The sequence below is a fragment of the Athalia rosae genome, chromosome 4 (assembly GCF_917208135.1).
Source record: "Athalia rosae chromosome 4, iyAthRosa1.1, whole genome shotgun sequence".
NCBI lineage: Eukaryota > Metazoa > Arthropoda > Insecta > Hymenoptera > Athaliidae > Athalia > Athalia rosae.
The window spans coordinates 34,972-54,884 of record NC_064029.1 but is presented as its reverse complement, the minus strand read 5'-3'; the positions used below and the strand labels follow the sequence as shown (position 1 = coordinate 54,884).

The following is a 19,913-nucleotide window of genomic DNA, read 5'->3' as shown; positions in this document are numbered from 1 at the left end:
TTTTACTATGTATAATTTTGTTTATTATGTAGTAGCATTACGCACAATAGGTAACGAGACTACCTTCATTTGGTGTCTTATATTATTATCAACAAATTAACCAAAGTAGTGAACATATTTGATAGGAAAATACTGCTGTTAATTGCAATTCTACATCATTCAATCGATATTTCTCAGTTGGATTACTACTGATTTAGGCAAGTTGGATAATCATAGAATCAAATTACAATTGTAACGTCCCATCAATCACATGTTTCAAAACTAATTCACTACTAACTACAATTGGAGAGCGGCTTTGCTTCAGCGCTTCAATGAGTTGCTTCGCTGTCGTAGATCTCGTTTGTAGTAGTGCCATAGTTTCACAGTGCCATCACTTCACGTTCGTTGTCGCGTTTGGTAGCCATGCAAAGCATTAAATTTAAAAGTAAACAACACAGATAATCACAAATGCAAAATAACGATGGTTTTATAAAAGATCGATATGATAGTGAATGATTCAAACAGCACGAAGTGATCTTTGCAGGGAGGTGTATCATATATGAGGCACCTACTTTTTTTCTCGTTCTGATAATAGAGCATAAATATTTTACCACAACTTAAACGCTTGCAAGTTAGAATTGAAGATGACGATTCGATAAGTCTCCGGTATCACAAGAGAAGAAGATTTATGAATTTCGATTAATGATTACTTGAATTATAGTTCAAAAGTTATTTATCATCATAGAGAATTGTTTTCAATAATTGAATAATACACCAGTAATGACCACGCTCGAAGCTCTAGCCTAAAAATAGCTGCCTAGTCGAGATATCAAGTATATGAAGCTTACGGATGTGATGAACGATAATACCGTGCTCGAATGATTTTGTATTATGCAGCAGGATGAAAAAATGATATTTATGAGTCATTACACGAAAAAAAAGAGCTGTGAAGAAATAAAAGAATAACACAGATAAGTGAAATAAGTTAGAGTGAGACTGTGGAAACAGACATAGTAAGCGAAGAGTCAGGTATTCTCCACATCTTCACTTCTCCGGAGCTGTAAACCACATTCCACACAACGTTATTCAATCCTCGTCAGAAAATAATGTAGGCATAATTAAACTCACTTGCTTGCTGTAAATACATGCTGCTGATTTGTAACGACTGCATTGATAGCAGAGCTATGCGCCCGAACCTCACCCAAAAGGCTACATTCTGCGGACTGATCCCGTGGTACTGACCATGCTCTCAATGAACCGCCACGACATCCGGAAACTAGAATCGAGCCGTGATTCACTGTACATAATCCCAGAACCCAATCTTTGTGTGCATTGTTCAAAGACTGAACTAATTCCATCTTCTTTAGATCCCATCTTTTAATGCACATATCCCGAGACCCTAAGAAATACACCAAAATTAAAACACGTCGATTTCATTGACCTGAAATATCTAAACACCGATGAGATACCAGAGAATAATGTGGAGCTATACGTAGCTAAGCACTGCACGCCATCATAGTGAGGTGGTGCAAGGCTGACCGATTGTCCGGATGCATTTGGTTCAACTAGAGCGATTAAGTGATCCTTGCTGCCCGTGATTACCGTTCCATCGGCGGCAACGGCCAAGCACATTACAGCAGCGGTGTGTGCCGTGCTCAGTCTACCGGTGTAAGTTAACTTGCGCAAGTCCCATATTCTAACTTTGTCGCTGGTTGCGGTATATAATTCTTTCTCATCCAAACTAAGCGCGACATCATTAATAGTTGTTTCTCCAACTGGGAGTTGGAGAGTCCGAGAGGGTGTCGAAAGAGCCAAAGGGCCACTTTGAGCTTGACCCGATGAAAATAAAGTTTTGATGCAAGAGTTTCCCGTTCTTAAATCCCATACTTTTACATATGCTGCCGAAACACTGAAGAGTAGACGGTACTCGACAGAGAATTTAACTGCCACAACGTTATTTGGATGTCCACTCAGAGTCATACTTTCCAGTCCTGTTCCCAAATCCCAAACCTTGACAGTTCGATCTGGAAGGGAGAAACCATTCAATTGTAAGTTTGTAGTGTAAAGTTGGTAACTTCAGCACATTTTAAGGACTTGCAATGATATTGTACCTTTAGAACCACTAAACAGGCGATCATTAGTGGCACAAATAGTTAGAACAGCTTTACTGTGCCCTTCAGCTACATGACTACATTGTAAAACTGCTCTTGGCTGCGCCTGTAAAGCCAAATTAATTATGATTAACAATAAGTTACTTCTTACAATAAGTAAGGTAATTTCGTTGTCATATGTTATGACATCTTCGAATGTACTTGCCTTTCCTTGGTACTGGGTGATAACTCCTTTCGTCGGCTGAGGGTCAGAAGGCAATGGCTGCCTGCTGGCCGTTAGTCTAGAGAATACATTTTCTTCTCGACTATTGAACCGTCGATATGCAGTCGGTGAACCAGGTGGTGATGATACATCAGTCAGCCCTACCTGTTCCCTGGTTAGGTTGTTTGTTATGTTAGCGCGTTAGTTAGTCAGATTAGACGCATCCCAGGCTGATCACCATGCTTTGCTAGTTTGGGACTACTACACATGCAAGTGCGATTGAGTTTAATCACGGACGAATTCCGCGCACTGTCTTTGTGCCAACTGCAGAAGAAGATGTTGAATATTACTTTTATCGTAACTAAGATTTCCAATTTTAATTAAATGAGTATAATGATTTTATGCCAATGTCTGATCAAATTGTGTCAAGTATCGACTGCCTCATAAAGTGTTTTAAAAGAGCTTAAGCTCAAACTGAGCTCTACTCTCAGTAGGCTATTTCAAAGGTATTTTGAAGGAATGCTGATCGACAGTGAATATTTAAATATTGGAACATACTCGACTGTTATCAAAGAAAATCATCATGTTAGAAATGTTGCTTCTAAATCTGTTTTTTAGTACCCAAACCAAACATTCGCTCGCATGGAAAGTTGGAGAATACTAGTCGTGATTGAGATGTATAGTATGTAATTGAATTTGTTGTAAGAGATATCGTCAGTTTAGAGAAACGTTATTTTTCAAGGAAAATGGTTAATCTTATTAGTGATATTTTTAGCAACTACTGTATTACAGATAGGATTGACAAGTCTCGCTAAAAAAAATTTATCCGTGAATGTAACTGGATATTTCGGTGATACGCATTTGCTTAGTACATGAAAAATACATCTATGCATGTATGTAATATGTATGTTTATTGTTATGGCAGCAATTTATAGATTATTCCAAGTTTAAATGAGGAATTAACCAATACTTTTTACATGAGATAGATGACCCATAGCTAGGCTCAATTATATACATATTTTTGATGTGTACGAATAAACGTACGCGTAATGTACGTTCAATGCTACCGTATGGTTCAATTCGTTATCATTCATACCTATTGCTTGTCTGAAGAAAATACAACCGAAATAAGTGCATTGTAAAAGGCATTGAAACAGAGATATACAAAGAGTACAAGGGTAAAGACGTGTTGAACCATTGACACTCACATGGAGCCACCTCCGGGGTGGAGGGGTCGTCGCAAAGGCCTTGGTGAGGTACTGTCACGACGGTTCAATGTTGGCGAACCTCCGACAACTCCAGCTGCATATTGGCTTCTGGTCAATACCAATCCTCTAGTTTTATTACACCAATGTTAAACCTCAATATCATCGCATCCAAGTTTTCAATTCCGATCCAATTATTCGAATTTCTTATACAATCACAATAATTCTACATTAAATGTACGTACTTGAGGCTCCCAGGAGCACTGGGTACTCTGGTAAGTGGATGATTATGGTTTTGGTTTTGATCCTCATCTGCTTTTGTCACATTTGAACCCATCCCTACACCATACAGCAGTTCTTGAGGTTGTGTTGTCCTTCGTCTTACTTTGTTGGTTTTGTGTTGTTTCTCTTCACTTCCCGAAATAACTTGGGTATAGGTATCATTACTGAATAAATGAAACAACATTGATCATGAGTATTGAAGATCGGAGATATTAATTCGTTAACACTTACTTATCAGGGGACGAACTCCTCGAACTAGGAGAGCTGTAGACTGACGGGTTATTCTGATGGTTATTAGTGAGAGATAAGAGATCTCTATCCCTCAAGACATGTTCAAGTAGCTGATGTTGAACATCACTTTCTTGGGCAACTTGGTTTAGTCGAGTTTTCATATCGCGGACCTCCGATTGCCTTTGTGCAGCCATACAACTTTGTTCCACAGTGAATGCTAGCATTCTGTCTAATAAATAACGTGCTTCGTCCACTGATTTTATTGTAGAAACCAACGCCTCAGCACCTGGTTCGCCCTCGCCCTCAACATCTCCCATTTCTACCATATCATGCTGACATTCAGCTATGCTATCCTGCAATATTATTTCATACACGAGAACTGACTATGTTGTATGTAAGCGGCAATAAAATTCTATTTAAATAGCAGATATCGTCACTCACTTGAAGGTAGCTTATTTTGCTTTTGACGTTATCAATTTCTTCATCTATATCACCCGTATCACCAATAGTCGCAGCATTAAGAGCCCTTCGTTTTTGGAGCCTCTCTAAATCTCTACCTAACTCTTCTCTCTCTTGTAACAGTCTCTCCATTTCTCGTTCAGTTTCAGCAGCAGCCTGTTTTGCCAAAGCCTGTTTTATGATGGTTCTTTCAAATGTTTGCCATCTTTGTTTTAGAGCCTTGGGGCTCTTCTCTTTTGGTTCAGTTCTACCAGCAGCCTTTTGACTCAATCCTCTATCACGTTTCCTCAAAGCGGTCACTTCTTCCTGCTTTCGCCGTAAGACTACTTCCTTCATTTTTTTATCTGCTTCTAAAGTTCTAATCATATTAGCATTTTTCCTACTCTCTTTACGCAACTGGGCTATTTCCCTGTTGCGTCTCAACTCATTCTCTTTATGTCTATGTGCCTCTTCCCTCATTTTGTTGAGTAACTTGACTTTTGCCCTCTTCATCTCTGCTAATTCATTTCTTAAGCCTCTAAGCCGATTTTCGCTCTGGGATTGGCTACGGAGTAATCTCGCGTGCTCTTTTTTCGCTGATTGAAGCAAGCGTACTTCTTTTTGCATTGAAGATAGCTTGCGTTCATATTCATCCCGTAATTTTTTCACTTTTTCAGTTGGTGGTGCAGGATGTTGCTGAAGTGAGGACAAAACTTTGTCTCTCTCCTCTGTCGTATTTTTGATGCGAGCTTGTAACTGAGTCAGTTTATCTTCATAATGTTGTTTCATCGATTGTAACCTTCTTTGAGATAATTCTAATTCCTGAATCAAGCGCTGCTTGACATCTATGTCGGATGTCAGAGCCTCTAATTCTCGGCCCATCGCTTCCTCCTCTTCATCTTCTTCTGTGGGATGAGCATAAAAAATTTGATAAAGGGCGGTAATGAGAAATCGAATGTGGACTTTACCTTTCCGATCAGAATCATCCTCAGACTCATCTTCACTCATGGATTCTTGAACGTTATCATTTTCCTCGTGTTCCCCGTCTTCTCCATCCATTCTGGGGCTTGTGTTGGAATTAGGTCCATGTTGTCCCTTTAGTATTGCCAATGTACTGATTTCTTTTTGTAATTCTTTCTTAGCTTCCACAAGAACAGAAGAAGAATCGCTGTGAAACACATAGGACGATTCTCCATAAGGGTTTGCTGCATTGACCTACGATAATTGGCATAAATCAGTTACAGATTTGGATCGACAAGGTGACTATGCTTCTTCTGTGACATTGGATGTTTCACCTGATTCTTTCTTTTTTTGAGCTGCTGATACATCGCCTCAGCTTCTAGTAAACGTGCTCGCAGTTCTTCAATTTCTTGTAGATAGCCTTGAACTAGACTGGTAACATCATCACTGCCACTTTCTCCAGCAGACAACCAATGGCCTGTTGCCTTTTCTGCTAAGAGGAGAGCGTTTTTGGCAGTAAGAGCATCTACAGTCTCGGATAGTGCCTTCACTCTAGTACGAAGACTAGTCAATTCACTGGTTAGCATCTGATTTTCATGCCATGCATCATTCATGCCATCTTCACCGACCACTCTTTTGCCTGAAATAGATTGATCGACTGTATTTTCAATTCATGAAATACAGAGAATGATCCTCAGGCTAATATTTGACCCACCCTGTCTATATTCCATTAATTCTAATTGAAGTTGTTGTATTTCTCTACGAAGGGAGGTAATAGTTCGCGAGCTTTTGTCTTGATTGATCGTCACTTTGTTCTTGATGTTTCTGGCTCTGTTGGCATATTTCAACGTACTCAGTGTCTCCATGAAATCACGATCACTTGGTGATACACAAGCAATCATGACAGTTTGACTGTTGCCACCTAATGAATCCTGCAGAAGCCTAGTCAGTTTTGAATCTCTATACGGAACGTGTAGAACTTTTTTTGTTTTGTCTCCAAGGGCTGAGATTACGTTACCTAGAGCCAGCTGTTTATTAAAAGGTTAACATGTATCAGAATTAGGGTAGTATCGAGAATTGATTCAGTATAGAAGCTGATGTTTATTTCGAACATTTACCAAACCACAATTTATAGAGATTCCTTCTTTAGCTCTGTCCCCAGTTGCTCCTGTTCTTTTCAGCCTTTCTGAACCTGCCAAATCCACAAAATGAAACTTTGCAGTTAGTGTTTCAAATTCACTAGCTGGTTCGGTACCGCTAGTGTCTACGTCTGCATCAGGATCTTCAACTTTAACACAACGCTGCTGTTTTACATGAAGTGTGAAGATAGCATGTGACCTCGAGGACTGTGTGTTCATTTGTGTCGAACCGGTGGTCCGAGAAAGAGCTCCAAGACGGAGGCACTCCAAAGCTTCTTCCGGTGAAGTTATATTTCTAGGCTCTACACCAGCCAAATGAATACTACCAGATGTATCCTCGTGAATACGGGCTCCTCCTCTTGGACCACCCGGTTCCAACAAATCTTTGAGCTCTTCGTTGTACAATTCAAGGAATTGTGCTGTCACCTAGAATGAATACAAAGCTGGAATCTCCTGGAACAACTATTCGCAGTCTATGCAACTAGATTATACCAAATATTCATTGTATGCCATGAAATAACTATAAATTTTTTCATTGTCAGGATTCAGTATAAATGGTATTTGTTATTAGAACCCCCCCCCAAATCTGTCGATTATACAAGGTATTTCATTTTACCTTGAACTCTGGTGGCATTTGTCCCCGTTCCCTAGCCCGCTCTTGCTTTTCCAATATTCCATTATACAAATGGGTAATTGCTCTAGGTATAATTCCGATGACAGTATCATCTATTTCAACATCAAAACCTGTGCCCATAGTATATGTTTTACCAGAGCCAGTCTGACCATAGGCAAGAACAGTTGCATTATAACCATCTAGAGCACCATCAACTAGACGGGCAACGCAAGCCTCGTATATGGTACTTTGTCCAACGCCCGTATCAAAAACATGGTCATAAGTGAATGCTTTGTCTGGTCCAAGAAAGACTTGTGGTTCTCCTGCAGGTACTTGAGTACAGACTCTGCACATATCGATAACCTCACGAGCTACTTGAGGTCGTATCCTGAAATGAAATCACCAAACATTATTCCAAAGAAAAGTGAAATCATACATCAAGATGGAGATATGGCTTTGATTATTTTTACACCATGCAATTATGAATAAGTGAAATTACGCAGTCAATAGTAGCAAGGAGATTAAGTGTGACTCAAGAAAAGCTAGATGTGTTGAAGTGTGGAAAAGAAGGGGACAGAAGTGTTCATGTCAGATCAAGACTTCATTATGCTCAACGGAGGTAAATCAACAAAGCCTACACATCAATATCTTAAAAGGAGAGATTAGGCTAGCAAATAAACATAACAGAGACTGCATAAAAAGAGTTGTGATGAAATCAAAGGATTATGCAATTACTTTGAAGCAGATTATGCAATAAAAATTACCACCAGAGGTTGGTATTAAATCATTGAGTGAAGATGACAAAAAGAACTGTTTCATTTAAGTTCAAATAAATCTATAAATTGAATTGTTATGGCTAATCCATTAGAATTCTTCTTCTCAATGAGACATCTTACTTCACCTATACACAAAACATCTGCTGTCCTTGAGTGGTGATTACATCTTTAGCATTATTGAATATATGGTTGAGAGCCTTAAATTTTGAATAGGGCCAGAATAGTTTTTGTCAAAACTTGACGAGGCGTTCCCAAGATGGACTGTGTTAACCAATAACAAATTGAACTAAAAATTTCTTACATCCCAGTAACAGCAGGTAAACTGATCAGTCATTGGGCTGGGAACATTATTTATACTATGGAATAGACTGATGTATTATGATAATTTAGTATTTGTTAAACAACAATCCAACAAAATTTTCGCACATACATAGATTCAGAGGACAGATTTTAGAAACATTTGGATCATTTACGAATTTATAAACAGTTCGAAGCAAAATATACAGCAAAATACAAATTTCCTTTTCGAGCAGTACGCTGCTTCAACCCCCCACGCAGTTCCGAGTCATCTCCATTTATGCGTTACAAACTATGAGAAAGAACTAGATGACATTGTGGGGCGAAAACAATGACAGATATATCTTGATTATTTATCGGTAATCCACGTACGTACCTGACGGCCACTCGAACGCTAGAATCATCAGCCATCTCTTATTTGATCGTTGTCAGATATCCAACTCCGACAGCAAGTGTAAATGTGAATCAACTCTACTTATCCGAGAGATTTTGGTAGAAATCCGCCTTCTTGATATCTGTTAACACCTTGTGTAATATGTTGGCATAAGACAATATCCCGGTTGATGATATCACCAATTTAGGCTAGTTTACACATGTCAAACAGTCAGGCTTGAAGAATCGATCAGCTCTCAAATATATTAACACCCTCTTCATAGCTTAAACCACTGAGTAAAACTTGTATCGCGCATCGCACTGCTTGGGAAACGCATCGTGCAACTAAATTGTTATTGCTGATGAAGGATCCTGCTGAAACGCTCGAGCTCGCACCGACCGTACGTTAACTGACCGTAAGTAAGGAAAGGAAACTCAGTTCCACACAAGCAGCTTCAGTCGTATACTTTTACTCTTACGTATGTATGTATGTACGTACTGTATTGTACGTAGTACGTACGTACGTACGTATGTATGTACGTACGACGTACCAGCTCGTACGTTCGAATAGAGGGACTAGCAGAACCCGCAGAAGGCTACGGCAACGAATTCAGACCTGAATTCGTTGGCTACGGTCTGGCCGAAATTCCTTGAGAATAAATCAAGTATTTGGGTGCCCATACCAACGTAGTCATACGTATGTAGTATGTACATACGTGCGATCTTCAAAAAGTATTTGGGTTCGCCCGACATTCAGCTCCATGGTTCGCCTGTATTCTATAGGGACTCTGTTTGCCTTCATTTTTTTGTCCATAGAATAGAAGATGAGAACGACTCAGTAAATTGAGTTCACCAACTATTAATGCAACCTAACTCGTGTCTTTACTAGTCGAATCGTGTCGAATCGTTGATAGTGGTTGGGTTGCACGGTGGTTGACAAGGATATCAGTGTTGAGGAGCTTCGACCGAAGCGAAGATTTGGGGATCAGTCATATTGCTCATTGTCATTATTTATGTCGGAAAATGTAGCTCATGATGCCATGGACCCTCTGCGGGTAAGCATGTATGGTTCATTACTTTCTTTTCCCCATTGTAGCTGATATTTTTTTCATCGGGGGTTAGGAAAATAAATCATACTCAGCACCATATGACAAGCAATCATTTTTTTGTTATTCTAGAATCCTGACGCAAAGCCTTTGGAAAAATTAAAATACAAAGTAACCAGCAATGGAATCGATAGAGAAATAACAGCATTGGTGAGTTAATACTACATATTATGTTATTATGATAACCCGCTGAAAGATTGTGTGTTTTTCTTCACTGTGTAAATAAATCGGCGTTAAGTAAAAAGAATACATCTATAATGACTAGGAATATGATACCTGTTCTGATGTTTCTCTATAAATATTTCAAACAATTTCATTTGCAACCATACAACTATACTTAGATGTTTGCTATATTCATATAGCACCATAATGTTATGTATGTAATGCGTAATATAAAAATACCCACTTTGTTCTATGATTATTTAATTTTAAAATGGACTGTCACTGTTATTTTGTCTCTATGAGCAGCTTGATCTCAACATTTGGTTTGACAAGCGACTTGTGATTGCATTGCGGAATGATAACAGTATCTAGCATAATTGATATAAATTCTTCAGAATAAATACTGGGTCGAAGAACGATATTACCTCTACTATGTCATGCCAGAAATTTACACAAAAGATGAAACAGTAATTATTGGAGCTAAGAAAGAATGGCTGGATTTGGTCGATCATATAATACAGGATTTAAAATGGCTTTTGAGCCTTCCTCATCACAAGTGAGTACATTGTCTACTTCCTTACAACTATAACTTCTTTCAGTTTTCCACCCATGTGCGTCTAACATGCTCTTTAGTGTCGTTTGTGCCTAATAGACTTTTTTTTTGATGATTCACAAAGTCTTACAGAGGATATCACAAAGCCTTTTTCTCTTAGGTTTTGGTCACATATAGTTTACGAACCATCGATAACAAACATGCTGGTTTCCGTTTTGCAAGACAGTCCACCATTCTATGCACTGGAAAGCTTTCCTGATATCACCGCGATGAAGGAGGCACTTGATGTATTACAACAATTAGTGTTGTTGACATTTGTGCGGCTCATTACAAACAAAGAAAGTCCCGAGTACTTCATGGATCCTGTTGTTCAGGGGAATTTGCTTTATGACAACTATGTATATACTATTGCCATTATTTTGGATTTATCCCAACTCTATGGCAGAGCAAATAGAGAAACAGTCTCATGTATTATGCAAGCATTATTTCAAATGCAACCATTATACATGGAGGATCTAGACAAATCTGTCGGATTTTTAACCCAGGTAGCATATTATGAATTTTTACTGTCAGAAGAGAATTTCTTCGATTCTAATACAGTGAGAATGATTCACTTTTTTCACTCAGGAGTATTCATCTCATTTTGTTTCTTTGCTAGGTATTTCGTGGGATAGAACAGAGATTTGAAGACTCTCCTGTTTCTCTGTCGGGTGAACTTGTCTCATTATGCGAGAGAGGTGGTGCTACTGGAGAGATATCATTAGGTGTGCTTGAGGACTATATTGTATATCTCTTAGACGTGTCATCTAGTCTCGCTATTTTTCTGGAAATCTACCCAAGTGCATCCAGAATTTTTCACAAAAAAGAATTTCTGACCAGGTACAGAATCATCAGCTCCACCACAGTAATGGTAGATTTTGATACATTGTCGTATATTGAACTTTCATCAAAAATAATTTCAGAATAATCTCCGTATATGAAAACATCATACCAGAAATGTACAAAAGGCTCGAACAGCTAGCATATAATGACGAGATGATGGTGAAGTATTTTGAAATAGAGCATCGCTTAGATGTAGCGAGAGCAGAGATTTTGAAGTTGTACCGATCTATCATATTTGTCTCTATAAATAACATCTTGGAGAAAACGTAAGTTGATACTACTTTTTGATAAGATTCAATGATTGGTCATCCTAAATCATCATTTCTGTTGGCAATGCGGTGAAAATTCTCTGTTGTAGAAATGCATTGACCGAAGTTGAGGTAAAAGAGCACACAGATGGCTATCTTGGTGTTTTATTAGATGCGCTATCTGAGAAAGAGTTCATTATTGATTATCATCAAATGTATCCCATTGACATGGACCTGGATGTTTTAACATCCATTTGCCCTGAAGTGTATCCTTCTAGCTGGACATCATTTAATAACATCCATTGTTTATCGTTTATAAACATGCATTTGAACAAACTTTTCTAGAATGTGATTCCTTGACTACTCACCGATATACTCTCAGTGATACAATGAAATGTGATTTCATTCTACAGTCATTATATTCATCAATCAATGATATGAGTCAAATAAGCCAAATTGCTGAAAAAATTAATTCAAAGAATGCTTTTCCCATGGAAGTCAATGATTATGTAAGTAAGGTCAGAGCAAAGATGTTCCAATTTTGAATAATTTGATTTTATATTTAGAAAAATATGGCTGGTCCAAGCGGTGCACAAAGCAATGTTCCATCGATTAGTAAGAGTCCCTTTTACACCGAGGAACTTCATAGTCTTGAAGGCGGTGCGGATAATGCTTCCCTCATAACTGAAGTTAAAGATATTCTACCACATCTTGGCGAGGGATATATCGAAGTTAGTGATCTTAGTGTTGTGGTAAAATAATACTGAAATATTTTACCTTCCCAAGCTATGAAAACTGCACTGTCACAAGCTGGTTATATTTAATCCCTTCATAATTTTCTCATAGAAGTGCTTGAAGCATTACAGTAATGATAGCGCATCTGTGATAAATGCTATCTTAGAGGATTCCTTACCACCCGATATCAAGGAACTCGATCCAACATTACCTCACATACCACCCGACCCCATGGTAATCCACATCAGAGCAAAATATCTAGGAATAAATTCTAAATGAACCTAGTCATCTTTTCTCTCCTCGGTTCATCATTGTATTTGATTACAGGAAGCATCGGTTGCAGTTGATTTAGCCATAGACATGCAAAGACTGAATGTGTTTGACAATGATGAATTTGATATCATGACGCGAGATCATATTGATCCATCCAGAGTACATAAAGGCAAAAGGCAAGTTATTTTCATTCCCACTATTTAATAACATTTGAAACCTTCCTGGCGCGTAAAGAATACCGTTAAAAATACAAGCGATATATCCGATAGTAAACACGCACAGAATGTTTGTAATTAAATGGCAATTCCATTAGCAATGTGCTGACGATTTTGTTTTCTTTTCTTTTTATGAGTGGTCTGCAAATACCTAAGCTCTACAAAATTTAACTGTTCGTCAACATGAATTAGAATATGCGAACAATAGATCTTTATTACACAATATTTTTGTTTCCAGACAAGGAAAGCACAAAAATTTGAACGAACTTTTGAACGATAAATCTTACAGAGAAAGTTTGAATGACGTGTACTCCAAGTATAGTTTAATCGCGGACGATTACGAGGATGAGTATGACGACACCTATGAAAGTCACAGTGTGGGTTTAAGCTCTCGTGATGATTCAACGGAAATGGATGCTCGACCATTCGCCATTCCAAGAGTTAGTGTCGACGGATAATTCTAATGCTATTATTACGTATTCAAACGAATGGTATTACTTTACAATTAGCTGATCGATGACTAAATCATTCAATAATTAGGACACCGGCGGAATATTTCATAGTTAGCTACTTTCATGAAAATCATATCCCATATTGAAATCGAAGTTTGTATTTGGAGTATAATATTGCGGCACGTGTAAAAATTATAGGCTCAATGTAGTAGTTACCTACTTTAAAACTGCACTTGCTTCTATGAAATCATTTTTTCATATCAGGTTTTACAATCCCGAAACAAACTCCAAGCTGCATCAGAAGACGAAGATAGCGAAGAACAAGACGTTGCAAGAACCAGCATAAATAATGAAGGAACACAGTTTGTGCAGGATCCAGCTGTGTTACGTGCTAGAGCCGAAGAACGCAGGCAATCCAAACGACGGAATTCCGGCCGGACTTTTGCTGGGGCACAAGAAAGAGATGTGACAGGTATTATTTTATGATAATTTACTACTGTCCAATCATTGAACATTATTAAGTTTGGAGAAAAACTATCAGAGGTCAACAATCAATTGAATTACCAAGTTACATACATTGATGGATTACCTTAATTCCGAAAGAAGTGTGCAAAATTGACTCAAAACTGCGACAATGTTTCGCATCACGGTCAATATATTTATGAAATTGTATTCGTCAAGTAGTTTGTTTTGCAATTTGCACAGGCAAGCCAAAAGGTCAAGGTCAAGATAAACAAATATTGATAAATAGAAGCAATAAAAATGCGCACAAATCTTCAAGGGCCAATCACAATCGTCGATCAGGGGCCCAGTGGAAGCAAAGACAAGGCATGGTTCCATCCTAAAAAAGGAATTTGTAGAAGAGGTACATTTGGTTGTTCCTAAAAAACCTTCACATAATCTGTCAGTTAAACTATCCACAAGCAGTCTCTAGCAGGTTTTTATATTCCAGCATATTTGTTACATGACGTGCTCATCTGTTGGATAAAGTTGTCGGGTGATGGAAGATTATGGGATTATGGGATCATGCTGTGAGAAACGGCAAACGACACGGCCAATCAACAATAATCTTCAACTATTATGATCAACTTATGGCCTAAAAGTGAGCACCCAATACATGTCAATTGTTTTCAGGAACACAATGGTTTTTCTGATTGTCACATGAAAGGGTTTAGCCAAGTTTCAGAAATATCTCAACAATCTTTAATTTTCGATAATACTTTTGTCATACTTATGTTACCAGCAGAGATTTAAATAAAATTAATTCCTCGACTATTATGGAGACTTAACTTTGCTTCTGATGAGATATAAATACAACGACAGTGTGGTGAATTATTCCAAAGGAAAACACTAGGTAAGAAAGTACAAGACAGAATCAGTTATCTTTAACAATAGTGAGTGCTCGTATTTGGTTCATGTGGCCAGTGATAAGTTGCTGGTATTCTTCCTCTGGTATCATAGCACTCCCAGGCGAATCTGCTGAGTTATGCACAGGCATAAGATGTGTAAACAGTCTTGTGGTATTACCGTAATAGTCTAACTGAATCATGATCAAAGCATGCACGCTAGGTTTGATGTACTCTAGTCTCTTATCCAAAAATGTGGGTAATTCAACTAGTAACTGAGCATGGACAGTTCTCAATTCCTTTCCAGCTGCTTCTTCAACTCTGCGTTCTCGTTCTAATTTAGCAATATGGTTGGCTGTTCTATCCTTCTTTTCCTGTAATTTTCTCACACGATTATACACGTATCTCCAATTAGCTACCAGTTCCTCTCGTTTAGCTATAGCCAGTGCAATGTAAGCAAATTCATCTCGTAGTTTTTTGAGTGGCTCTATGAAAGTTTTTTGGCAAAGATGAATCATTTCCTGAACAGTTTTCCCTACCTGAAAGAAACATATTCGTTAATTAGGTGCAACTTCGACTAAAAATGAAATTTTTATTAATTGGATATCCAATCAACATTTTCAGAGATGAGTTGAATCGCAAATTAATTAAAACTACATCATTATTCTAAAAAAAAGTATAAAAAGAACACTGACTTGAGATGTGACTGAATGATAGTCTTCGACTACTCTTCTCAAGTCATCGCTGATATGTGCCATGCCACTCGTACTCAAATTCAAACTAAGTCGTTGATCAGTTCTATCAAGATTGGCGACTGCCTCCAAATACTTCTTCATTTCTTTAGTGAGTTTTCTGATTGTGTCTTCAGCACTGTGTAAACATACAAACTATCAATTTTGTTATCTATTGTTCTTGAATGTATTTCGAAATATTTCAAGTTAAAGGTAATATTCTTAATATATGCAGCAATAAAATGTTGGTAACAGTGAGCTGCTGAGAATATCAAAATGATTTCTATTCTTTTGTCTAACGGAAGTTTAATTTTACTGGTCTAAAGAACTGAATCAATACTGAATAAGTTTCTGGATGGTAACATCAAGGTCTCTATCTTCGGCATGAGAAAGAAGCGGTGATGCTGGTGACGGCCTTTGCGTCAAATGGTTTCTCTTCAATGGATTCCTGGCAACAAGGTATACATGTTCATAAACTTATAATAATTTAGGCTCATATATGACATTTTAATATTGTTCAATTACTTACCACGTCATGTTACATTCACGGTGGAGTTATATTTGTTAGCCCAAAGTTGCTACGTAGTACAGTTTTCAGTTTACTGATTACACAGAACATCATTACGTAATTACGCCGTTCTTAGAAATCTGAATCTCTTTAATCCCGTAATGTATACATAGTATGTATGTGAATCTATCCAGTGGTATTCACGACATATTCATACATGACATGGGTATGGTGTAGTATGGTGCTTGAATTCGTGTGCTGCCAGATCAAGAGGCGAATGCGTGGTATTCGGAATTCGTTGGTTCCTTAGAGCATATATTACGTATGCTCTAAGGTTGGTTCTCACCAGTTCTGACTAGCGACAGCTAGAGACGACTAGAAACACTCAAGTACTGCTGTTCTCACGTGTCGAGTGACGTGTCAGTTTACAAAGCTTTGTGGCTGTCAAGTTTAGCAATTGCATGCGTTGACTGGCGTTGACTGAAAATTGGTATCTTCACTGGTATCTAATCAACGTTGCATTCATGTGTATCACTCACTGATCTCGTTGGTATAGAGATCAGTGGTATCTGATCTGTATAGAGATCAGTGATGTGTATGGTTAAGTGACTGCAGCCTATGGTCACAGAATAAATAAATCTTTTTTGGAGCAACGGTGTGTGGTTGTGCAGCTGTGTTTAGCTGTGTTCAAAGATCTTCATTATATATACATTACAGATCTTCACTTGGGTAAATAGACTGAGCTGAACCGAACCTGAACTGAACTTCAGTACCTGTTTTGGTGTAAATCTGATGGGGATCTGATGAGATCTTTATTGATCTCGATAACGTATAGCCAATAGTAATGTCAGAAACAACAATTGAGGTTACAGCAGTATCTGAATTTGAAATAACAAAGCCTGACAAGTGTGAAATTTGTCAGGAATTATGTGATCCATACATTAGACCTGCTCTGAATTGCTCAGGGCCTTGTTATGGCAAGGTGCATGTAACATGTTTGAAACGAGGTGGAGTACCTGGGTCTTGCATTGGAGACGTTTTCTTTCATTTCATTTGTTCAAACTGTAGTTCAACAGGGGAGGAGACTCTCACGCGGGATAAAATGTCGTGGTTAAATGTTATTGTTCTCACCCTCTATAATTTACGAGAAAAATCACATGGTATTAGCAAAAGAGGATACTTTCACTGGAAGTCGGACATTAGTACGTTTGTAGATCGCAACTGGGATTACTTATTCAAGAGGACTTTGTAAGTTACATTTTAACTGTGCATGCCACTGCCATGATATAATTTCTTCATCTTTGTTTAATAGTGGGCATTGAAATCAATTATTCTGTTCTAGTAAACGTAAGAAAAATTGGACAGGAACAATATCTGGCACACTATCGCACTACAGTGGTATATTTTTCAAGTCAGGGACTGTAGAACTTGGTGGATCCGGATGGTGGAAGCTTATAGATAATGATCCTCCTCAAGTGCTTATTGCTAAAAGTAATCAGTGGAAGTAGAGAGAAAAGGACTGACCTACCTTCACTTGTTCAACCAACAGCAGTAGACTGTTTGAAATTCATGTACTTATTATTTACAGATGCAAAAGTTATCATGGACCGTAAGAATCAATTAGGCAGTAGGTCAAAGGCAATACCAGGACGACGAAGTAGCTTTACCCCATCTGAGTCCAGTATTTCTGTGGGTGAGGACAGCAACAATGGTGGTGAATCATGCCGGAATCATGGACCTTCCATGTACTCAAGAGCTTACGTGCAACCTAGTGAAACTCTGTCTGATTTCCTCTTGGCTGAAGATGACTTGCCTGGTAAATTTGTTGCAGAAATATGATTTTGGCTATAATTATTGAATGAAATGAAAAATTGAGGATTACTCAACTTTTCATCATTCACAACTTACAGACATAGACATGCTGGATGTGGACAATGAAATCGAATTGAATGTATGCCAAGAACCACCTTCAATGACTGATTTAATGAATGAGTTTCATTATCAGACTTATCAACCTTACCAATCTAACAATAACAAACAACTTATGCCCATGAATAACCTCAACGCAGACTGGGGAACGAACATAGTTTCAACATCAGAAATTCTCGGCAATTATCATAACGATAAGGGGAACCGAAAGGACGATAACAGAGAAGAAGATGTACCGTATGAAGAAGACAGTAGCGAAAGCCTCAGCTCAGCCCAAGAGCAGGTTGCGTCATGTTTGTTCAACGGAGCAGTGAAAAGAGAATTTCCTTGGAAAAGAGGCAGTATCAGAGGTATTGTATACGAATGACCCACTCTACGTCGAACACTTTAATTTTGGCTTCAAGAGAATAGAAAACAAGACAAGCTTGCGATGTATTCATATTGTATTTCTAATCTTGAAAAAGAAAATCTTGTCGAGTTTTGTTTGATTTTCGGCAAAATGTTCAATTTTACAGATGACACTAAAAAAAAGATTCGAATGAGTGATCTGGAAGAAGCATATATAGTACAGAAAGTGGACAGACGTCATCTAGAGCTGGCATCACCAGCGATGAAACGTTTCTATAGAAAACTTGCTGTTCGAAAGTTAAAAAGAGAGCATGGTTTACCGATTTTTGACTTTGACCATTTTGGTTGCAAATCTGATTCATCTGAAAGAACTAATGCAAGGAATAACAGAGTATTAGATCGTTTTATTGATGGAAATTCAAAAAGGGTTTACGAACAACGACTGCAGGGCTACAACGAACCTACAGCCGTCCATAGTCCATATACGAATCGAATATTGAAACCTTTTATAAGGAGAGACACATCTGCTCGACCAACATGGCTGAAATTAATGGTGGAACTTCAAGCTAAAGTCAACAGAAAAAAACCAGATTGGAAACCCTTAAATATAGCACCCATAGACTATTCTTACGTCCGACCGCAGCATATACCTGCAATAAACAGTTTATGTAGTCAATTTTTTTGGCCTGGTGTCGATTGTGAGTATATATCGATTCATTATTTTTGCAATATCACCAAAAATGTGTGTGAAGTAATCTTAAATTATTATTCATTATCTGCAAAATGATCACAAAACACGGTTGATATGAAAATAAATGATTCTTGTTTCAGTGACCGAGTGCTTACAGTACCCAGACTTTAGCTGCGTTGTACTTTATAAGAAATTAGTTGTTGGATTTGCAATTTTAGTGCCAGATGTAGGATACAATGAGGCATACATTTCATTTATTGTGATCCGACCAGAATGGCGTGGGGCTGGCATCGGTACATTCATGTTGTACCATTTGATTCAAACATGTATGGGCAAGGATGTTACTCTACACGTATCAGCGACGAATCCCGCTCTATTACTATATCAAAAATTTGGATTCAAAGTGGAAGAATTTATACAAGATTTTTATGATAAATACATTCCACCGAACTCTCGAGAATGTCGACATGCTCTTTTATTACGACTGAGTCGATGATATTTAGTTTTGTTCATTTGTCTTGGAAATGTATTACGAGTGCACCTGCTTAAAATGTCGGACAGAAACCGATGGATTCTTAAAGTTCTCAAAAAAACCTTAATCAAAAGCTAGTTAATGAATATGGCTAATGATTACAGTTTTTATAGGGATCTACGAGTACCTATCAGTTCCTATCCGACATTCCAACTAGAGTGGAATGTTAAATTGCCATTAACAATTACAATATAACTTATGAAGTCTGATGATGTAATGTAAACTCATTAATTTCAATCTAACATGCATTATATTCTTCTGTACATTGAATACAATTAATATCAATGTTATTCTTTCACTATAAAACAAATGAGATTTTGGTTGATATAAAAATTTCCAAACTGCAAGTCAGGTGCAATGAATCGCATATGCTGAGAGAGATAAAAACATGAATTGTTTTGACGATTATACGAAATTTATTATTGTTGCTGCGACTTTGTGTCAGAGAGAAAGATAGATAGGTGAATGAACGGGCGCGAAGAGACATGGAAAACTTGCAATACCGGCAATGAATCTCGGAGCTTATAATCAGCCACTGATCCATATACTATGCTATGTACATACGTACGCACATGTATATGAGTGAGATAGAGTCTA

The 19,913-nt window shown here is 37.9% G+C and overlaps 4 protein-coding genes and 1 long non-coding RNA gene across 17 annotated transcripts; 2 read left to right on the top strand and 3 right to left on the bottom strand.

Moving 5' to 3' along the window:
- Positions 1-8,747, bottom strand: LOC105687483 (kinesin-like protein KIF21A). 7 transcript variants are annotated; one of them, XM_012403148.3, is made up of 15 exons: positions 8,610-8,747; positions 7,164-7,548; positions 6,527-6,973; positions 6,124-6,436; positions 5,744-6,048; positions 5,417-5,663; positions 4,452-5,353; positions 4,011-4,363; positions 3,743-3,943; positions 3,501-3,626; positions 2,296-2,464; positions 2,091-2,196; positions 1,449-2,003; positions 1,108-1,378; positions 1-1,037 (listed from the first exon to the last, which is right to left on the bottom strand). In XM_012403148.3, exons 1-15 carry the CDS (start codon positions 8,642-8,644, stop codon positions 965-967), a joined length of 4,488 nt encoding a protein of 1,495 aa, XP_012258571.2. In that variant the 5' UTR covers positions 8,645-8,747; the 3' UTR covers positions 1-964. The 7 variants fall into 7 exon arrangements, with proteins under 7 accessions (XP_012258571.2, XP_012258572.2, XP_012258573.2 ...); XM_012403149.3 differs by having other exon boundaries at positions 1-373; XM_012403150.3 differs by having other exon boundaries at positions 3,501-3,608.
- A 135-nt stretch (positions 8,748-8,882) lies between these two features.
- LOC105687485 (activating signal cointegrator 1 complex subunit 2) lies at positions 8,883-14,506 on the top strand. 5 transcript variants are annotated; one of them, XM_012403156.3, is made up of 16 exons: positions 8,883-9,021; positions 9,422-9,660; positions 9,784-9,861; positions 10,269-10,429; positions 10,587-10,971; positions 11,085-11,305; positions 11,389-11,574; positions 11,667-11,822; positions 11,939-12,065; positions 12,123-12,287; positions 12,403-12,525; positions 12,619-12,740; positions 13,018-13,219; positions 13,496-13,703; positions 13,937-14,096; positions 14,184-14,506. In XM_012403156.3, the coding sequence occupies exons 2-15, from the start codon at positions 9,619-9,621 to the stop codon at positions 14,074-14,076; spliced, it is 2,316 nt and encodes a 771-aa protein (XP_012258579.2). In that variant the 5' UTR covers positions 8,883-9,021; positions 9,422-9,618; the 3' UTR covers positions 14,077-14,096; positions 14,184-14,506. The 5 variants fall into 5 exon arrangements, with proteins under 5 accessions (XP_012258579.2, XP_048510632.1, XP_048510633.1 ...); XM_048654675.1 differs by lacking the exon at positions 8,883-9,021 and having other exon boundaries at positions 9,187-9,660; XM_048654676.1 differs by lacking the exon at positions 8,883-9,021 and having other exon boundaries at positions 9,187-9,660; positions 10,180-10,429.
- LOC125500751 lies at positions 11,708-13,793 on the bottom strand. Its single transcript, XR_007278212.1, has 2 exons — positions 13,452-13,793; positions 11,708-12,549 (listed from the first exon to the last, which is right to left on the bottom strand). It is a non-coding gene; the product is annotated as an uncharacterized LOC125500751 (long non-coding RNA).
- On the bottom strand, positions 14,412-15,980 carry LOC105687490 (bridging integrator 3-like). Its single transcript, XM_012403164.3, has 4 exons — positions 15,838-15,980; positions 15,649-15,756; positions 15,273-15,447; positions 14,412-15,116 (listed from the first exon to the last, which is right to left on the bottom strand). Exons 1-4 carry the CDS (start codon positions 15,843-15,845, stop codon positions 14,607-14,609), a joined length of 801 nt encoding a protein of 266 aa, XP_012258587.2. The 5' UTR covers positions 15,846-15,980; the 3' UTR covers positions 14,412-14,606.
- LOC110117084 (cysteine-rich protein 2-binding protein) lies at positions 15,446-19,724 on the top strand. Of its 3 annotated transcripts, none has more exons than XM_048654679.1 (7): positions 15,446-15,767; positions 16,534-17,064; positions 17,159-17,307; positions 17,405-17,632; positions 17,727-18,095; positions 18,261-18,791; positions 18,925-19,724. In XM_048654679.1, the coding sequence occupies exons 2-7, from the start codon at positions 16,661-16,663 to the stop codon at positions 19,278-19,280; spliced, it is 2,037 nt and encodes a 678-aa protein (XP_048510636.1). In that variant the 5' UTR covers positions 15,446-15,767; positions 16,534-16,660; the 3' UTR covers positions 19,281-19,724. The 3 variants fall into 3 exon arrangements, with proteins under 3 accessions (XP_048510636.1, XP_048510635.1, XP_048510637.1); XM_048654678.1 differs by lacking the exon at positions 15,446-15,767 and adding an exon at positions 16,330-16,471; XM_048654680.1 differs by lacking the exon at positions 15,446-15,767 and having other exon boundaries at positions 16,656-16,798; positions 16,885-17,064.
- Positions 19,725-19,913: the final 189 nt, after the last annotated feature.

Coding starts and splice junctions, on each gene's coding strand:
- LOC105687483 (XM_048654670.1), bottom strand. CDS start 8,644: ATGGCTGATGATTCTAGCGTTCGAGTGGCCGTCAG. Junction 7,549..8,609: donor AGCGTTCGAGTGGCCGTCAG/GTACGTACGTGG, acceptor ATTTCATTTCAG/GATACGACCTCAAGTAGCTC. Junction 5,664..5,743: donor TCAAAAAAAGAAAGAATCAG/GTGAAACATCCA, acceptor CAATTATCGTAG/GTCAATGCAGCAAACCCTTA.
- LOC105687485 (XM_012403156.3), top strand. CDS start 9,619: ATGTCGGAAAATGTAGCTCATGATGCCATGGACCCTCTGCGG. Junction 10,972..11,084: donor CTGTCGGATTTTTAACCCAG/GTAGCATATTAT, acceptor TTTCTTTGCTAG/GTATTTCGTGGGATAGAACA. Junction 13,704..13,936: donor ACAAGAAAGAGATGTGACAG/GTATTATTTTAT, acceptor CAATTTGCACAG/GCAAGCCAAAAGGTCAAGGT.
- LOC105687490 (XM_012403164.3), bottom strand. Junction 15,448..15,648: donor ACCATCCAGAAACTTATTCA/GTATTGATTCAG, acceptor ATGTTTACACAG/TGCTGAAGACACAATCAGAA. Junction 15,117..15,272: donor ATCATTCAGTCACATCTCAA/GTCAGTGTTCTT, acceptor TGTTTCTTTCAG/GTAGGGAAAACTGTTCAGGA.
- LOC110117084 (XM_048654679.1), top strand. CDS start 16,661: ATGTCAGAAACAACAATTGAGGTTACAGCAGTATCTGAATTTGAAATA. Junction 17,065..17,158: donor TACTTATTCAAGAGGACTTT/GTAAGTTACATT, acceptor ATTCTGTTCTAG/TAAACGTAAGAAAAATTGGA. Junction 17,308..17,404: donor TCAAGTGCTTATTGCTAAAA/GTAATCAGTGGA, acceptor TATTATTTACAG/ATGCAAAAGTTATCATGGAC.